The sequence below is a fragment of the Opisthocomus hoazin genome, chromosome 16 (assembly GCF_030867145.1).
Source record: "Opisthocomus hoazin isolate bOpiHoa1 chromosome 16, bOpiHoa1.hap1, whole genome shotgun sequence".
NCBI lineage: Eukaryota > Metazoa > Chordata > Aves > Opisthocomiformes > Opisthocomidae > Opisthocomus > Opisthocomus hoazin.
The window spans coordinates 14,721,388-14,738,969 of record NC_134429.1 but is presented as its reverse complement, the minus strand read 5'-3'; the positions used below and the strand labels follow the sequence as shown (position 1 = coordinate 14,738,969).

The following is a 17,582-nucleotide window of genomic DNA, read 5'->3' as shown; positions in this document are numbered from 1 at the left end:
TCCCCTTCGCCCCGCCGCACACGACGGTGCCAGCACTGGCAGGGTGGGAGGACGAAGAGGAGACCATTCCCCGCTGACCTGAACAGCGCCTGATTTACGCCCAGACATCTTCCCTTCTTCTATCCTAAGTCATCGTTTCCAGTCACAGTGAGGGATATGGTTGAAGCAGAAGAAACTGTAAAATATATCATTTCTTCTGGAGAAATGAACCGAAAGAAAAACTCAGCAGCTTTGTAGCTTTGATTTCTTAGTCCGAGATTTTTTCCTTATTTAGTCTACCCAAAAAGCTGAAATAGACGCTATGAAGTGAGAGGCTCGACTTCAGGATACTCAGAAGCTTAACACGACCGAGTTTCAACATCTCGCTCACCAGGCTTCACCTCACTGTCTCCTGCCAGACGCACACTGATAGGTAACGAGCCCAGAGACTGAACAGGCAAAAAAGTCTGTGCTCCCCTATGTTCAGACAACAGTTTTGCTCACCTACCTCTTTATTCCCAGCTGTAAATTAGCAGCAGTAAATGTATGCAAGGTATTTGAAAAGAACACATGAGAACAGTCCAGGAATAATAGAGTACAGGAGGAATCAGCACCTCCTCAATTATTGCTCTGCTGTATAGGTCAAGCTGTGCAAGACACAATACCCACGAGGTATAAGAACAGAAAGGTGCAGAAACCAGAACAAGATAGGGAATTTCACCTGGATTGGACAGTAAGAGGCTTGAGTTTTATTAAAACAAGTCGTGGATGTGTCATGGTAGTGAAAAGCGGAAGGCATCTGTCAACTAATCATCAAGTCCTTGCAAATAAACAGAAATAAATGCTAACAGCCTAATCTGTGATGTGCTAGAGTGTTACTCTGCGTATATAGTGAGGTTTAATAATAACTTTCAGCTATTGTATTGTGATTTATTGCTTAAATAACATCTGCTGCCCGGGGAAAACCATTACTCATGCTAAGCAAGAAGCCTCTGTGTCAGTATCAACTCTACCATGCCAGCAGCAAACACCACCTCCTCTCAGTCCTGCTTCCAAGTCCCAAACAGGCCCGAAATAGACCCTTTATGTAAGGCAGCAGGCACAAAAGCAGCGTCCTCCTTGACAAGGCACAGCAGCAGGTGTAGGAGTTCTCCTTGCTGCAAACCCTTCCCCGAAAACCAGCCTCCTTGCACTGTTACAGACTCTGGAAACTGCGTCCCACTTCAGCTGCCTCTTTCCAAGGCAGCATTTCCATAATTTATGTCAAATAAGAGGCCACAACCTATTCAGTTCTTGAATACACCTGCTAACAGGGGAACTCCAGTAGCTTGGTGATGCTTAAACTTAAAAATTACATATAAGAATTGTCAAGAAAAGGACCTTCTTAATTTATTGGAAGAGAATAACATTAGTGAGGTCGCTGCCATTGCACCACATTTATTTAAGGGGAAACCCAGCCACTCTGTGGATGGTATCAACCAAGTCTCACTACGAGAGCTAACAATCATCTTCTAAAAATAAGGTGAACAGATAAAATATTTTAGACTAGAAATTTAAAGATAGGTTATTTGTTCAGCATAGAAGAGCATAGCTCCAAACACGAACAAACCGTATTTTTTCCTCCATGATTTTCCATGTGTCGTATCAAGGCATGAAACAACAGATTCTGTCCTGCAAGACTCCATAGGCCTTGCACGCATATTAAATCCTGCCACTCCGAAACGCAGTCAGCGTCAGGCGCACAACTCAGACCTCAGGGCAGCGCTACTCAAACGCAACAAACTGCTGTCTCGAGTGGAAAATGGAGCCATCGTCCTCACTGATGCGGGAAGCAGACCTCTCCCAAAAAAGTGCATCCACTTAAGTGTCACTGTGATATTCTTCTGCTGAAACACTTCAGGCACAGCGACAGCCGAGTGCCACAAGGAGAAGCGAAGCTGGAATGGTCCCTAAAGAAAGAGCAGCCTAAGAACTGTCCAAATCACATAAATGTTGAGTACATGCAGGTTTCTAGGTGAACCACTACTACATGTATTTAGGCTCAGAATGTTAACTTGAAGCATCCATTGTTTGTACACTCCGCCATTCTGCGTCAAGCAAAATACCACAAGGCTTTATTTCGTTATCTTCCTTAATGCAGTGTTTATTTGCTGTTCCCTAAGCAACTTACTGCGGGTAGGGCTATACCTTTGTAAGTGAGTATAACGCCACAGCATTCACCCCTAGTGCTTTAGATGATCAAATAAGCTACAAGTTCAATGAAACAGCTCCGGTGAGTACTCATGCTCCTAGCCTAATTGGTTAAGAGAAGACAGGCTTGATTTGCTTCAGCTTCATTTCTCCTCAAAATACAAGCAGCATTCACAGGTAGGAACCCAAAGGGAAGCTGCTGTCTCCCGTCGTCACCCCCCTGGAGCCAGTCCCCAGAGCAGCCAGCTGAGGGAACAACTCCCACCAGGCAGCCCACCGCAGAATGCGCCCCACAGAACCCCAGCATGGTGGGGGTTGGCAGAGATCTCTGTGGGTCCCCCAGCCCAACCCCCTGCCCAAGCAGGGTCACCCAGAGCAGGCTGCACAGCACCGCGGCCAGGCGGGGCTGGAATATCTCCAGAGAAGGAGACTCCACAGCCTCCCTGGGCAGCCTGGGCCAGGGCTCCGTCACCCTCAGAGGGAAGAAGTTCTTCCTCCTGTTCAGCTGGAGCTTCCTCAGCTTCAGTTTGTGCCCATTGCCCCTTGTCCTGTCGCTGGGCACCACTGAACAGAGTCTGGCCCCGTCCTCCTGACACCCACCCTGCAGATATTTAGAGGCATTTCTAAGGTCCCCTCTCAGCCTTCTCTTCTCCAGGCTGAACAAGCCCAGCTCCCTCAGCCTCTCCTCGTAGGAGAGATGCTCCAGTCCCCTCCTCATTCTCGTAGCCCCAGCAGAAACGAGCCCGCCGGCACCGTCCCGAAGCCTCTCGGCGGTGTAACTGGCCCTCAGCCCCGCTCCTCAGGTCCCCGGGGCACCGCCCGCAGCCTCCCGGGCCCCGGGACAGCGGGAGGAGGCCGGGCGGGAGCAACTCCCCGCACGATGCTCGGGGCTCCCTCTTTCCCCGGCAGCCCTGAGGGAAGGACGCTGAGGGGAGGCTGGGCCTGAGCCGCCCGCCCGCCCTCCTCCACCCGGACCCCGGCGCGGGCAGCCGAGCCCTCACCTCTCGATAACGGAGGCGAGCAGCTGCGGGAGCTCCTTCATCTCGAAGGCCGAGTAGGAGGCGGAGAGCAGCGGCCGCACGGCCACCTCCCAGCCCGGCTCCGCCGCGGCCCCCGCTCCGCGGCCCGCCGCCATCTTGTCGCTCCGCTGGGCCAGGGGGGGCCGCGGCGGCGGAGGGGGACGGCGGGGCGGAAGTGCCTCCCCCCCACGCGCCGCCAGACGGGAACCGACGCAACGTACTGGCGCACGCCGCGCCTCGCCATTGGGCGAGGAGGGCCCGGCCCAGGCGCCTGCGCAGTAGATGAGTCAGCAACTTTGCCGGCGGCGCATGCGCCATGGGAGTGCCTGGCCGGGGGGGGCGCGCATGCGCCGTGGCCTGCTCAGGCGGTGCGGGAGCATCCCGAGGGCCGGGGCTTCAGAATTACCCGAAGAGAGACAAAAAACGCTGGCTGCTCCTCGGCAGGCGGTTTTTATTGAGGCGGCTGCCAGGCCCCGGCGGCACAACGCGCTGCGAAACGGGATTGTGGCACTGAATGTCCCTGCGAAGAGTCAGCGGCCATTACCCCGGGGGGAAACGCCTCAGTCCTGGCTCCCCCAGCGACACCGCACGCGGGGAGCTTTAAAACAAAGCGCCAGGAACGGACGTCAGCATCACCAGTAAAGAACACGGAGAGACGTGAGACTCAGAATTCCTCTCGCAGCCCTGCGGCGTCACGCAGGGTCCCACCGCCGTCCGCGCCGTTCCTGACCTCGCGCCTCACGCGACAGCAACGCGTCTCCTCCGGCCTCGCAGACCCCTGCCCATGCCTGGCGGCAGCCGACAACCCCTCCGTCCTCCCTGCGCCGAGACCTTGGCCCCGGCCGGCGCCGAGGAAGGGGTGAGGAGCGAAAGGACGCGCGTCCTGAGTTCCATCTTCACTACCAGCGGGGAGACGCCATCACAGCAGAGTTTAGGGCTTTAACGGAGGTTTGGGAGATTTCTTTTTGAGTCAGACCGATGTCGATGTCTCTTTGCCACCTCTCCCCTTTCTTCGCACCGGGAGATACGGAGGCAGCGTATCGTTTTGTTGTGCTAGCAGCTTTTCCTCCCAGATATCTTCCAGCAAAAAAACGCAGGTGTTTGCATCCATCGGTCACGCAAGCTGGAATTTCTAAGCGGACACAGCAGCGATGCTGGGGGCGGCAGGTCCTCCGCCGGCGCGAGTCTCTGGCACCTTCCCCAGCCTCAGCCTGCCCTTCACCCGCAGCCTCACCGCCAAGCACGGTTCAGCAGCTTCACCTGAGCCAGTCTCTTTGTGATCATCGTAGCAAAAACCAGCCCGAAGAGGACACTGCTGATCAGCACGTAGTCGTAGTCGTCTTTCAGGACATCGAACTGCTTCGACGGGTACACTCGGGTCTGGTAGATGTCCAGGCCGTAGGCAACGACCTAAAGAGATCATGAGCTGGTAATGCAGCTTCCAGCAGAAAACCAGATACATCAAAAATTACTAACTCAGCTCCACAGCTCTGATCGTAAGAAATGTTTAAGCGGTGAGCAGCCACACAGTCGGAAGTGACAGAGCTAACAGTTACAGAGCTTCTAATCCACAGGCCACGGCATCGCACTGCTCGACCCACAAAGTCCACAGCCCTGCTTCGACTCCTCCGCCCTGTACTCACCAAACACGTCGACTCCAGGCCGGAGGGGGCTGTGTAAATCCCTCTCATTCGGGATATGGTTTGGTTGTAGTTGATAAACCTCTCGGCATGGATCTGCACGTCAGGGGAGTAGGGAATCAGGTTCTCTTCTCTGAAAGGCATTTAAAGAGAAATCAAAACCCAATTAAACAGCACCCAAAGGCCATCGTCTGCGTTTCCTCTTCTGATCAGCACAAGCCAACCTAAACCAGCACATTTAACAGCTTTTCCCAGTGCAGATTCATTTTTGCTGCAGCATGAGAAGTCAGACGTGCCAGCTGGGTCAGACTGCACTGCAGCAGCCTCCTTTCAGGCTTTTAAAGTTTGAAAACTAAGTGTCACTCTAAAAAATTCAGAGAGTTACTCAGACTGGTACTTCTGAGAGTGCAGACAACAGGCTGGTTTTGCTAACAATAAGACCTGCTATATTACAGACAAATGTATTCTGTCGTCACAGACCGGGAACAAAGCAAACTCGCTTAATTTCAGGCAAGAATTGCCCTCAATCTGTCCAAGGCAAGTTGCCCTCCTTCACACTACTGTATCACACACCAAATCCACCCCTCTTCCAAGCTGCCCAGGAACCGCGGTTGTGGCGCTTTCCTTACCGGCTTTGTTCCGTCGGGATCTCTGGGCGGCGAGGATCCAGCAGAGCCTTTGGGAGGGAGAGGATGGCCCCGGAGGGAAGCCCAACTGTGCATGAAAAGAAACACATCTTAAAAATGGCCATTTCTGACAGCATTTTCTAACAGCTAACATAAATACTCTCTCATGCTTATGCTTGCGCTTGCTGGGAGTGCAGGGCAGCCCACCGGCTCGATTTTTGGCAGCAAACTGCATCTTGCTTGGTTTTCAGTGCGAAACCAGGCTCATGCAGGTCGCATAAATGCATTCAGAACAGAGCAGCGTGTACTTACTGAGCAAGTGACGGCTGGTGATGCCTCGCTCGGTGATGGTGGCCTCCATGGCGCTGATAGCAGATGGGAAGATGTAAGATTGCTGGAGGACCTGAGGTAAAATCGGGCGGTCAAGGGAGCTGAAGGCTGTGGCATTGTATTGCTCCGTCCCCTCGTACAGCTCCAGCACAGTGAACTCGTTCCGACGTGCCTTTGTGTTCCAGTACTGGTACTGAAATTAGAGAAGATTTTTAGGAATACGGGGCAAGCAGAGCCAGTAATAGAGGAAATCACACAGAATGGTCAAAGTCTTCTCCATACAGATTCAGCAACCTACCTCCCAAACGTAAAGAAAAAGGTAAGAGTAACTTCTTACCACCACCCAGTTCTCCGAATGGACAATGTGGACAGGTCCCTTCGCTTTCTTCTGTACCGAAGAGTGGATGATCCTCCCTGTGACTCCATCAATCAGATATATTCCAATGAAAGTGCGCTCATGATGCGTATCTGTGCTCTCTGTCACCACAGCAAGCAGGTTTGGATTCAAGGACTAGAGAAAAAGAAAAAAACAACTGAGAACTCCACTGCAGTGCCACAGGCACCTTGTTTGTCTGCGTTTCATCCGGAACTAGGCATGTCATAAACAGAATATCTTACTAGCACAATTCACCTGAAGAAATCAAGCAGCTATTTCCCCGTCATCAGATATGTGACTGACTCAATTGCTGCATGAAAACATTTTATAAAAGAAATCTCCACCAAAATTAGCATCTTCTGGAGAGGGTTATGGACACTGATGCATATATAGAAAAAATGGCACCACAGGGCACTTAATCTCAACACAGTGCCCTGAGACAGTGCAGGGATCTTCCCGTAAGAGAACACATCAAATAAAAGTCAACAAAAAGTTTGACCGGCACCTTATAGAGAACGCTGCGGTCTCCCATCACGCGGCCCTGGGAGTGCACGTGCTCATTGGACCTCTTCCCTTTCACGGTCACTATCCTCTGTACTTCTGTGGGTATGACCACCTCCCAGCTCTCCTCTGTTGTCAGGTCCTGCAAGAAAAAAGCGTGACGTAGGTTTTATCTTGTGTTCAAAAGACACCATCTCCACCAGTAAGACGCAAGGAGCTTTCTCTGCTTTTGAATTTTAAAAGTTTCTTGGGCACATTTTGAGGCCTAGTAGAAGTTGTCAGCTGAACTGTTCCTATTTCAAGCAAAACTCCATAAACCAAATTAAAAGATCTACCATTATCCAGAGGACATTTAGGGAAGTGACGTCACTTAGATTGTAATGTGTTTTCCATACCCTTTTCAGCCTGAATCCAGAGAGTTTTCCCTGCTCAGCATCAACTAGATAAAAAAAGATAGAATGGGCTATTTCTTCTAACTGGCGAAGGACATTTTTAGTTGCTGGGAAAGCTGTAACCTGGAAAAGAAGAATTGAAGCACAGGTTAAAACCCAACCGACACACAAAAGAAGAAAAAAAAAAAACCACAGATTATTTCAAACATGTTTATCAGGATGAGGTCTGTCTTACCAGAATAACCTCATAGTTCTGTGTGAAAAAAAAATGCTGTTCAGTCACATTTATCTTGCTCCAAAAGCGAGGGGAATAACCAAAACAGGATGAAAGCTGCCACCAGGCAAAATGCTTTACCTTGTACTCATCATCGATCAAGAGGAGTACTTTGGCATAGTCTTGATCCATAATAGGCAGAAGCAAAGTCTGAAGAATTGGACGCTTCAAAATGGGGGGAGCTACTTGACTTCTCTTCCCAAAGATGGGGTTAAAGACATACAGAAAGCTCGTTTTGGTTTCCTAAAAAACAAACAAGACACAAAACTTTTTCTAAGGAGGACAAAAGAGCTGGGTTTCTACCCGTGACCTGCTGGTGCCAGCTATTCATACCCTGGATTCAGCAATTCCATCCTCAAAATACTCTGCTTGGACACACAGATCAAAACCATACCGTGGCATAACACGGTGTTCACGGCTTTAACTAAATCCTATCTGCCACCTGCTGAAGCAGTCTCAACACAAATAATGTCTCCTCCTCCCTCACGTACAGAGTACAAAACACCGTGCAGCTCGCGAAAGGACAGCCATTGTCCCCTACCTAACAGAGGCCACGCATGACTTTTGACACAACCAAAGAAACTGGATGAGATTATTTCCTTTGTTTCAATAAAAGGCTTCCTTAACTTTTTTAGGATTGCGTCTGCTTCCCTCCAGCTCTCGCTCTCCTCCTGTCTTCGCATCAGTGATAACCAGACAACACCCAAAAAGATACTTTCTTCCACCCTTTCAAAGGGCGGATTTCCATGCTACACGCACGCAGTGGAGGGACAGCAGAACGGGACTCACCTTGTCCTTTACCAGCAAGGTACACTGTGGGGGGTGTGGGAAATGGGCTGTTGTTCTTTGGACCATCAGCTTAAAGGTGGAGCCTGGTCTTACATTCCTGAGGTACTGCTTCCACAGGATGGTGCCAGAACTGCTTTCAATACCAAAAAGCTGAGCAGAGAGACACAGTAAAGCCAAAGGTTACAACAACACAACTCTAGCATTCAAGCACTGCATATCTCTCTTTGGGACATGACAGAGACAGAAGAGTCTTAGTCCCTCCCCAAAGCTACCACAAAACATTCTGCACGTGTTCTCATGACATTCTGCCCAAAGCCTGGCTAAAAACGGAGTTGGGAATTCAGAGCTGCGACTCTTTGCCACAGTCCAGCAAGAGATTCTTACCCTGGCCTCCTCACCTTTCCCGAAGCGGTGACCATCACCATCATTTTCTGGAGGTTGAATTCATCTCTGGCCAAATTGTCAATGTTAATCTCATTTTTAATCTGGCTCCGGGGTTTCCTGGCATCATAGAACATCTTCCAAAGATGGGCAGTCCAGGCTTGCAGCAGGATAAGCTGGGAGGACAGCCGCTTCAGAAACATCCCCAGCAAACCATCTGCAAACAGATCACCAGTGATAACAAGAGGGAAAAACATTACGCCCCACTCCATAACTGAGATTATGGTCTCAGCCAGTAGAAGACATGCTGCCACGCGTGAACCTACGATAATTCCTTGCCTCTGCCTCCCACTCCACAACAGCAGTTATTGTTTCTGTGACCGACTCTGGCATTTACCAGCCTCTTCCCACTTCACACTGGTATAGCTCCTTCCAAAAGACGCTCTCATCAGCTGAAAGCAAACCTTCTTGCAGAGTACATAACCTCTTCCTTCTCACTGGAACACTCAAAGCAAGTGCCCACCTACGGCTTACCCACCTGCAAGGTCTAGATCTCCCTCTGCACTCAGTACTCAGGGCAAGAGAAGCCTCTGAAGTAAAAAAAGACTTAATTCTGCCCACTCAGGGTTTAATATTTAGCTTCTTGAAATAAGCAAAACACCAGACTTCAACTATATTTCACCACCAAGGAAAGCAAGCAGAGAGGAGATCAAATCCCACCAGGAAGCATTAGTCAGAAGTATTAGAAAACATGGCATGCAGTCTGAGGTTACCTTGAATGGCTGCATCCACGACAGCAAGAAAAAACAAAACAAAGGAGAAACAACAGCTATTGCAAACGAGTCTTCCAGAAAGAGTCAAAGGGGAATGTTTCGGAGAGCTGGCCAAAATTCCTCCTGCTGCTGCTGACTGTTTTTTTTAATATAACCATGCAATACGCTCAGTCATCCACATTTGGCATGGGACTTCAAAAGCTGAGAGAGAAATGGGTTTATTTCTGCTCATTTTTAATTGCCATTGGTGGAAATTTGAATTTTAACTCTCAGAGGAAAAAGAAAACTGTAAATACCTTTATTCAGAAAGAAAAACAAACTCGCAAAAGTAATTCTGTTAAATCTATGGCTTACCTGCTTTCTTTCCAAATTCTCCCTCCAACTCAGCCTGTGCACCCGTCAGAGGCAGGTCCACCATCTCCAAGCTTACCACTTCTGCCAGTGACTCCTCTCTACTCCACACAACTTTTCCTGGGAAGAAATGAGAGTAGAATATTGGAAAAATGAACTTAATACCTGGAAATAGACTCACTCAATATAGCAGTATCTTCCAGCGGACCCTTCAAATGCAAACCACTGTTCTTAATGAAATGCAAAATAGCATATATTTATCTAATAGCATGCAATTAGCTACTTCATAAAAGACAAATACTTTACACAACTGAAGCTGCTTTTGGAAAAAAACCACAGGATCAGTAAAAACAATCTGGTGTTTTAAAAGGGTTGTAGTCATTAAGTCTATTTCAAACAAGACATACACAGTGTGAACACCTGGATTCCTTTTCAGCCCTAGAAAACTCATGTCGCCGAGATGGACTTTCAACCCTTTCTGGAAATTAACGGTTTTGCCATGAGGATTTTTCCTGAAGAAACTCTGAGGAAGATCTACAACAGGACTTAGACTCCCAGCCTACAAAAAGAGTTTTGAATCCTGCAGAAAACCCATGAAATTTAAAGGCTCTGTCTACGCAAAAAGCACTGCAGGACTGTTTTCTCAGATATCTCGTGAGGGTGAAGGAGTCTCCAGTATCTTTCATGGGACTCAGAACAGTTAAATTCATTTTGTCCATTTCCAAAGAAAGAAATGATAAAATAGAATCATTTGGGACTTGGAATTTTCTTCTTGTCCTACAGTGACAAGGTGTGCACTGCTGAAAATGGAGCAGGTTAGCTGTTTGCCAGTTACCTGGCTGCTGGAGGAACATTAGCATGTGGTCTTCTGTTTGCACCAAGGCTCGGTAGCCCACAGAGTCATCCTTCTTCAGGAAAACTTGGATGAATAGCTGGAAAAAAGACCAAGCAAAACAGGGAGGTTAACGATCACATCATCTCCTCAGACAAAGCAGAACTCTTGGGTGAAACACGAGCAAACAGAGTGATGGTACGCAGTAACCCGGCGTGTCCGCAGAAGGCTTTTCACCTTGTCTGCAGGGCTCTGCCAATCCCACCAAGTCAGGGTAGGGAGGGCACTGCAAGCCTGATAAACCACAGGACTGTTGTCATCTCCCCCTGCTCACCTGCTGTGGCTTGGCCCCGCTCTGCTCCAGGTTAAAGGTAATTGTGGTATCCAACAATCTTTGTCCAGTTTCAACCAGGTAGAGATTAATGTTGTAGGTTTGATTGGAACAGGTTAAGGACTCCTATAACAGCAGGCAGAAAATAGCTGAGTTAAACATACACGCCACACCAAATTCAGTAGAAGGATTTCATATTCAGCAAGAACTGAAGCTTCAGGATATTTTTAGATAATATATATGGAGCTGCTACCAAACATAAGTCTCCAAAAAGATGGTGTAGCACCTTTTACATTCTGTTCCTGCACACAAAGGAATAAAATGGGACTGTCAAGAATTTGTACTGTTCTTAGGAACAAGTGCACTTTATACCTGCTTCCGGGAATCCTCCAGAGTGCTTCCAGCATGAAGACCATCAGAACTTCCAGGTTTCTAAAACAAAGATGAGAAGAGATTACATGGCTTCAGACTCCAGCAAGGGTATAAAACCCCCACATTTTTAAATACCTGACAAGCCTCAGCTTAACTCTGGGAAAAAAAAAAAAGCAAGAAACAGTTCTGTTCTATTCCTGATAAAAATGAAACCTTGCTAAGTTTGGTATTCCTAAGAACTGAAATGCTCCACAGATCCGCAAAGCCCTTTGCTAGGTTACCTGCCCACAATGCACAAGGCTGCAACAGGCTGCACACGGGACAGCGTGCTTCGCCAAGCCAGAGACAGCCTCAGCTGGACATAACCAAGACCTGCTTGCATTACCATTGTCTTCATATGTCTAAGCAGCTGACTAAATCTTCCTCTTCCTCAAGTTCCTACCCACCCCTGGGCCTGCAAAGGAGAACACGTGTGGAACCCACCCCCAGTGCATATCCACACCAGAACGGTGCGGGTGACACAGTACAAATCATGCTCACCAGTTCACTGCGGCAGGTCAGGACAGCAGCCACAGTTTTCTCCCCAGTCGTTGCAAAACTCACCAGAGCTGCCTGAAAAGAAAATAAACCAGCTGGAAATCATAAAACATACAAGAAAATCTCCAACCCTCACCAAAAACTACCTGTGCAGCAAATTAAGCCAAACTGGAATTAAAAACAGATGATCTTCCACAGCCAGATTTTAAATTTCATTGTTTCATCAAATAAAAATAAATCTCTTATAAGACTGAAAATACTTCTCATAAAGATGGAAACAGCTGGCTTTTGAACCATTATGTCCAGCGCTACTGAGCTTTTCAAAGCTTGTTTGCTTTTCACAGCCTCTCAGCTGGCCTAACAAACGTACTGCGGCACCACTGGCCGCTTAGACACGCGCCTCCATCTACCTCGACACCAGGAAACGACCCCAACGCTCCCAGCTGTTGGGCACAAAGCGTACCTACCCTGACGTCTGGAAATATTTCAGCAGCTACTATAAATGAAATCAAATGGTTTTTAAGTGCTGCAGCCAAGAGCACAATTGAAATGCGCAGCTCAGCAGCTTGTTCAGAACACGCAGTATAGAGGTGTGTGCTTGTTTCAAAGAGTTTTAAGGTGCAGTTGGCCCTCTCGCTTGAGTAGATCTATCGTGGCTACCTGCTGGAAGTCCCGAAGGTGGCTGAGCAGCCCGTGTTTGTACTGCAGCAGAGAGGAGTGGCTCGGAGAGAGCTGCAGGAAGAACTGAGTCCGTGAAGCGCTGACTGCATTGGGTTGAGTGGCCAATACCCTGGGCTGGAAGCCATCGGCAAACTCCAGGTCAAGTGACTGTGAAAGGGAGACAAGCATACGCGTTCTAAGACCTTTGTTTCTTCACCAAAACTAACACCTTCCTTTCATCAGCAGCAGTACAAGCTTTATCAAGAGGTTCCCCACGTCAGGATAAACAGAGCAGAAGGAGGCCTAGGCTCCCATCGGAGCAAAGCTCACCAATCCAGACGGAATGATTGCACAGACAAGAAGTCTTCTCTCCCTGCCCTCAATTTATGGATGACAATCCCCCCCACACCTCTTCAATCATCCTGCCGTTTACCAACAGGACAACACCCTGCGCTGCCAGGCTCAGTCAGGCACCAAACCAGCTGGGCAAGGAAGCACGCACGCTGCTCTTCCAGCACTTCTCACCTGCAGCGGGATCTGCTTCATCTCCTGCTCCGTCTCCAAGGAGCAGACATAAAGCGAATGCGTGTCCGCGTCCACGCACCCCAGCACTGCCTCCCCCACCACGTTGCACACGCCGTTTAAGCTCTTCAGCCACGGGGCTGCTACTCTCATCTGCCAAGCAAGATGTAAATAAAGAGATGGAGCTGTCAATAGAACAAAATCTTCAAAGAACTAACTTGGACAGAACCAAGAATTTACATCAGAATTATTTCTACTCTTGGCCCTGGGAGAAACTATCTATCAGCCTCAGATTTCCACGATAGTCTTGACTAACAGCTGCAAGTTTAATTCAGTTTTGCTTTCAGAGCATTCATCAGTGAAATCTATTTACTGGCCTGTGGGCAATGCCACCGTGAAAGGGAAGTTTATCTGTCATAGAACGATTCATTACTCTGCAGACCACACCACAGCCCATCTAGTTGGAAGCACATTTGTCAACATCAAATTCAGTATTCTGGATCCATAGTTGAGCAGTACCTGTTTCGTAACTTCTCCATCTTCTACACTGAATGTTAAAACGCTCAAGTGGCTCTGGGGAACGATTCCAAGCACGTGGATCACTCCAGTCCCATGGGAATACAACAACTGGTACTGAGTACTCTCACTGCAAGAGAAGCAGCAATCACGAACCATCATCTTCTCACACTCCTGTTTTCAGATGCTTTCAAAAGCATAAGGCAAGTACAGCTTGTACATCCTTTCCTCTCCCAGGCAACAGGCTCCCTGTCAGAAGTTTACACTTCTGCTTAATACGCACTCTTACCTTTCTGGTAAGTGTTCCACCCATTTCTGGTGCCCATTGGAAAGGTAGTGAAGAGAGATGGCTGCCTTCTTCAGGACTGCCACGTATTTCACCACGTCCTGTAGCCCCACCAAACTAGCCACCTGGAAACTAAGCACAGGGCAGAGACAGCAAGTTAGAAAATTACTTTCTTTTAGGAATAATCATTAAAAAAACCCAACACTCTGAAGACCTTCTTCAAACATTTAATAACATTCTTAAAGAACAATTTATAGCCCGCTTTATCTATCCTTGCTGATGTAAACACAGAGGATTAGGCTGGAATCCAAACACCCGAAACCAGATGCAGGTTGAACACGGATATTTAAAGAGAAAATCCATCTATGAAAAAAATCCATATCTCTTCCTCTTACTTATTTGCCAGGGAATAGAAACAGCATTAGATTTAACTGCAAGGTTCAGGCATTCATAAAGAATTCACCCAATGTTATTTTGGAAACTTTACATTTAATTAATCTTTCTCCATAATGCAAGTCCAGACACTGTCAACAACTCCATTCTTCCTTCCTAGACCAGCACTACGAAGAGAAAAAGGCAGTGCCAGCATGAAAGCCCACCTGCCAGTGTCCAGGGATGTCTCCCAGTTCAACCCTCCGATGTTGGTCTCCCAGGAACGCAGAATACGTCCAGCATTGGACACAGTGATGGCATCTGCCCAGAAAATTAAGAAAAGAAGATGAACACAGAACCTGTATCGCACCACAGATCAACAAGACGAGGAGCTCTGGCAAGTTCAGCTTGTGGTCTAACACGCGGCTGAGACCCCATGCACAAGCTGCTGGCCCTAGCCCACCGTCTGCGCGTTCTCTTACCCTGCCCGTGGATCAGCATCGCATCTATCGCTCCTTCGGGGGTGCCCTTGTCTACATGGCGCCACACTGAAGGAAACAAGAGTTAAGCGAGAACAAGATTTGTTCCTCCAATGACATTTATTATTATTTTTAAAGCTACACTCTTCCAGGCAATAATCTCGTGCAGAGAACAGTCTGCCTGCCCTACACAAGGGCTTTAGAGCCGCCAGCTGAACCCTCCCAGCCTGACGAAGCAGCAGGACCAGCGCGAAAGCACAGCGCAGCGTGACCGACGCATTAGCCCCAGCGCAGCAGGCACACTCCCCACCGCAAAGCCCCGCTTCGCTCACGGATTTCGCCGCTCCTGGAGTTGAGGGCGGCCACGACGTTCTTCTCGGTGGCCACGATCAGCTTCTTCGAACCCTGCGAGGCCTCCAAGGAGGCGAACTTGAGCTTCCCCACGTACTGCTGCCTCCTGCGAGAGGAAACGCGGCCGGGGGTGAGACGGGACAGCGGGGCGCCTCGCTGAGGGGGCGGGAGGGGAAGGCCCGGCGGGCGGCTGAGGGAGCGGGGTCACGGCGGGCCCAGCGCCCGCTCGCAGGGGGAAGACCCCGGCGCGGTGGGGGTTTCCCCCAGCACCCACCAGTCGAACTTCCCCACTTGGTCCTCATAGACGGCGGCCGCCAGCGGCAGCAGCAGCATCAGCGGCCACAGCCCCGCCGCCATGACAGCGCCCGGCCGCGAGGGGGCCTTAACGCCGCGGGGCCGCCCGGCCGCCGCCTGCGCCGAAAACCCGCGGGCACTGCGCCGGGCAGCCCGCCCGCCTTCCCAGCACCCCCCGCGGCGCCGAGGGGGCCTCGAAGCACGGCGCCGCCATGCCGAAGTCCAAGCGGGACCGCAAAGGTGAGCGCCGCCGCCCCCGATCCCCCCCTCCCCGGCCCCTCTCCGCCCTAACGCCGCCTCTCCCTTCCCCCCCGCAGTCTCCCTGACGCGGACGCCCAGGAAGGGTTTGGAGGCCAAGCAGGCGCTGATCGCCGAGGTGAGTGCGGCCCGGCCGGGCCCGGCGCGGTGCCCCGCGTCCCCGCTCCCGGTTAACCGGTGCCTCGCAGCTGCGGCGCTGCGTGGACACCTACAAGTACATCTTCGTCTTCTCCGTGGTCAACATGAGGAACAACAAGCTGAAGGACGTGCGGAACGCCTGGAAGCACAGCAGGTGAGCCGGGGCGGCGCGGGGCGGGCGGGGGGCCCGAGCTGGGAGCTCATGGCCGCCAACCCCCCCCCCCCCAGGATTTTCTTCGGGAAGAACAAAGTGATGATGGTGGCGCTGGGACGGGAGCCGAGCAGCGAGTACAAGGAGAATCTGCACAAGGTAGGGGCGGCGGGAGAAGGGTGCCGGGAGGACGAAGCTCTGGGCGGGGTTGGTGGAAGCCATCGGCAGCGCTGCGGGACGGAGCCCCACGGCCGATCTCTCTCCCTCTGTCAGGTCAGCAGACATCTGAGGGGTGAAGTTGGTCTCCTCTTCACCAACCGCACCAGGGAGGAGGTGGACGAGTAAGTAGGCACCCGCCGCAGCCTTTTCTCCGCTCGGTTACTTCACTCGTGGACGCTTCTCTTCAAGCGGTCGCGACCCCACGGGGCTTTTCTGCTCGTTCCCCGCAACACTGGGGAAGAAGTTTCGGCAGGCTGTGCCCTGATCCCCGTCCTGGCCCGCGGGATGTCCTCCCCACAGCCAACACCCTCGCCGCCCGTCTCCCTCCCAGGTGGTTCTCCAAATTCAGAGAGGTGGACTTTGCGCGCGCAGGGAACAAGGCGACGTACGCGGTCAGCCTGGACACGGGGCCCCTGGAGCAGTTCCCCCACTCCATGGAGCCCCAGCTGCGGCAGCTGGGATTGCCAACGGCGCTAAAGAAAGGTACGTCAGGCGGCTGAGAAGGAACGCTGCGGCTTCCAGCTGCGCAGGTAAGGTCCTCTAAATAATTAGGTAGAATTTGGTTTAGGATGGACAGCGTGCCCCTTTTTGGGCCAGTGCTAGAACTCATGATGTTCTTGCGCCCTTTGCCCAAGCCGGTGTCAGAGGCCAAGTGAAACAAGCAGCTTCCTACCAGATACTGTTTTCAGCGGGCGTCCCCTGCAGAAAGCAGACGGGGCGTTTCAGAGTCGGTCTCACCGAATGGTTTTAACGCTGGCGTGGGAAGGGACAGGCTGCAGCGGGCGGTGTCACGGCCCGAGCCCTGCACCCACGTTCCAGCGGGCTCGTCCGGTGTTCGTGAGCCTCCTCCCAGAGCTGTCCTTCCCGCAGGAGTGGTGACCTTGGTTTCGGATTACGAAGTCTGCAAAGAAGGGGACGTTCTCACACCCGAACAAGCGCGTGTGCTGGTGAGCAACATCGTAACGCAGCATCTGCCTGAGCCCCTGTTTCCCCCGACACAAAACAATTAACCGCGCAGTTTAATTCCGCCGGAGGGGGTGGGTTCTCGCGCAGAGGTGACCAGCGCTGCTGGGTGCCAGGCAGCCGGGTGCGGCAGCCGTCCTCACGCGAGCGCTGAAACTCTGCAGCCGTCCGTGTGGCTCCTGCCTCGCTGCAGCCCCCGTCGGGAAGTGATGTTTACCCTCTGGTTTCGCCAGGCTGGCCGCGCAGACAGTAAAGCGGGGGTGACAGGTTTGCGTCCTTTCCTAGAAACTCTTCGGCTACGAGATGGCGGAGTTCAAAGTCACCATCAAATTTCTGTGGGATTCTGAGACGGGAGACTTCCAGAAGCTTGTGGGAGACACAGCAGAGGAGAAAGAGGAAGAGGAAGAGGAGGATGATGACGACAATGACAGCAACGAGGACTAACAGCAGTCCTTGTGCTTGGACACTAGACAGCTCTCTGGCTGAGAGACAAAAAGAGGAGGATGTTTCCCTTCTCTGCACCAGGAAGACAAGGACCATCAGCTCAAACATGCTCTTCATGACAGATGAGCTAATTTTGTTAGGTTTTTTTTAATATAAATCTCTATCTAAAACTTCAGACAGATGTCATTGCTGCCTGTTACTGTTTGGCTGCCCCAGGGATGTAAGGAAACGCCACC

At 50.9% G+C, this 17,582-nt stretch overlaps 3 protein-coding genes across 8 annotated transcripts in view; 1 reads left to right on the top strand and 2 right to left on the bottom strand.

Annotated features, from left to right (window-relative positions):
* The window catches only part of UBR4 (ubiquitin protein ligase E3 component n-recognin 4), an 81,777-nt gene extending 78,431 nt beyond the window's left edge, over positions 1–3,346 (bottom strand). For 5 of the 6 annotated variants that reach the window (XM_075437490.1, XM_075437491.1, XM_075437492.1 and 2 more), the window contains exon 1: positions 3,171–3,341. In XM_075437490.1, coding sequence (XP_075293605.1) covers positions 3,171–3,304 — 134 coding nt within the window. In that variant the 5' untranslated portion in view covers positions 3,305–3,341. Of the gene's footprint in view, positions 1–3,170 lie in introns of all 6 variants that reach the window. The other variant, XM_075437495.1, reaches the window with a different exon arrangement.
* Positions 3,347–3,610: 264 nt separating this feature from the next.
* On the bottom strand, positions 3,611–15,276 carry EMC1 (ER membrane protein complex subunit 1). Its single transcript, XM_075437129.1, has 23 exons — positions 15,154–15,276; positions 14,861–14,985; positions 14,532–14,597; positions 14,277–14,370; positions 13,681–13,809; positions 13,395–13,521; positions 12,879–13,028; positions 12,354–12,521; positions 11,697–11,768; positions 11,157–11,216; positions 10,788–10,910; positions 10,457–10,553; positions 9,625–9,741; positions 8,515–8,714; positions 8,117–8,266; positions 7,409–7,570; positions 7,057–7,176; positions 6,666–6,803; positions 6,122–6,295; positions 5,767–5,977; positions 5,458–5,542; positions 4,832–4,961; positions 3,611–4,598 (listed from the first exon to the last, which is right to left on the bottom strand). Exons 1-23 carry the CDS (start codon positions 15,234–15,236, stop codon positions 4,419–4,421), a joined length of 2,961 nt encoding a protein of 986 aa, XP_075293244.1. The 5' UTR covers positions 15,237–15,276; the 3' UTR covers positions 3,611–4,418.
* A 32-nt stretch (positions 15,277–15,308) lies between these two features.
* MRTO4 (MRT4 homolog, ribosome maturation factor) lies at positions 15,309–17,521 on the top strand. The gene is made up of 8 exons (XM_075437135.1): positions 15,309–15,413; positions 15,491–15,549; positions 15,620–15,723; positions 15,798–15,879; positions 15,994–16,061; positions 16,271–16,422; positions 16,810–16,886; positions 17,188–17,521. Exons 1-8 carry the CDS (start codon positions 15,386–15,388, stop codon positions 17,344–17,346), a joined length of 729 nt encoding a protein of 242 aa, XP_075293250.1. The 5' UTR covers positions 15,309–15,385; the 3' UTR covers positions 17,347–17,521.
* The last annotated feature ends 61 nt before the right edge of the window (positions 17,522–17,582 follow it).

Bases quoted from the DNA above. Each gene is read 5' to 3' on its own strand.
- EMC1 (XM_075437129.1), bottom strand. From the start codon at position 15,236: ATGGCGGCGGGGCTGTGGCCGCTGATGCTGCTGCTGCCGCTGGCGGCC. The intron at 14,598-14,860 runs GTGAGCGAAGCG...TGTTTCCTTCAG, and splicing joins CTCCAGGAGCGGCGAAATCC to TGTGGCGCCATGTAGACAAG. The intron at 11,769-12,353 runs GTAGCCACGATA...TTTTCTTTTCAG, and splicing joins ACCTTCGGGACTTCCAGCAG to GCAGCTCTGGTGAGTTTTGC.
- MRTO4 (XM_075437135.1), top strand. From the start codon at position 15,386: ATGCCGAAGTCCAAGCGGGACCGCAAAG. The intron at 15,550-15,619 runs GTGAGTGCGGCC...GGTGCCTCGCAG, and splicing joins AGCAGGCGCTGATCGCCGAG to CTGCGGCGCTGCGTGGACAC. The intron at 16,423-16,809 runs GTACGTCAGGCG...TCCTTCCCGCAG, and splicing joins GCCAACGGCGCTAAAGAAAG to GAGTGGTGACCTTGGTTTCG.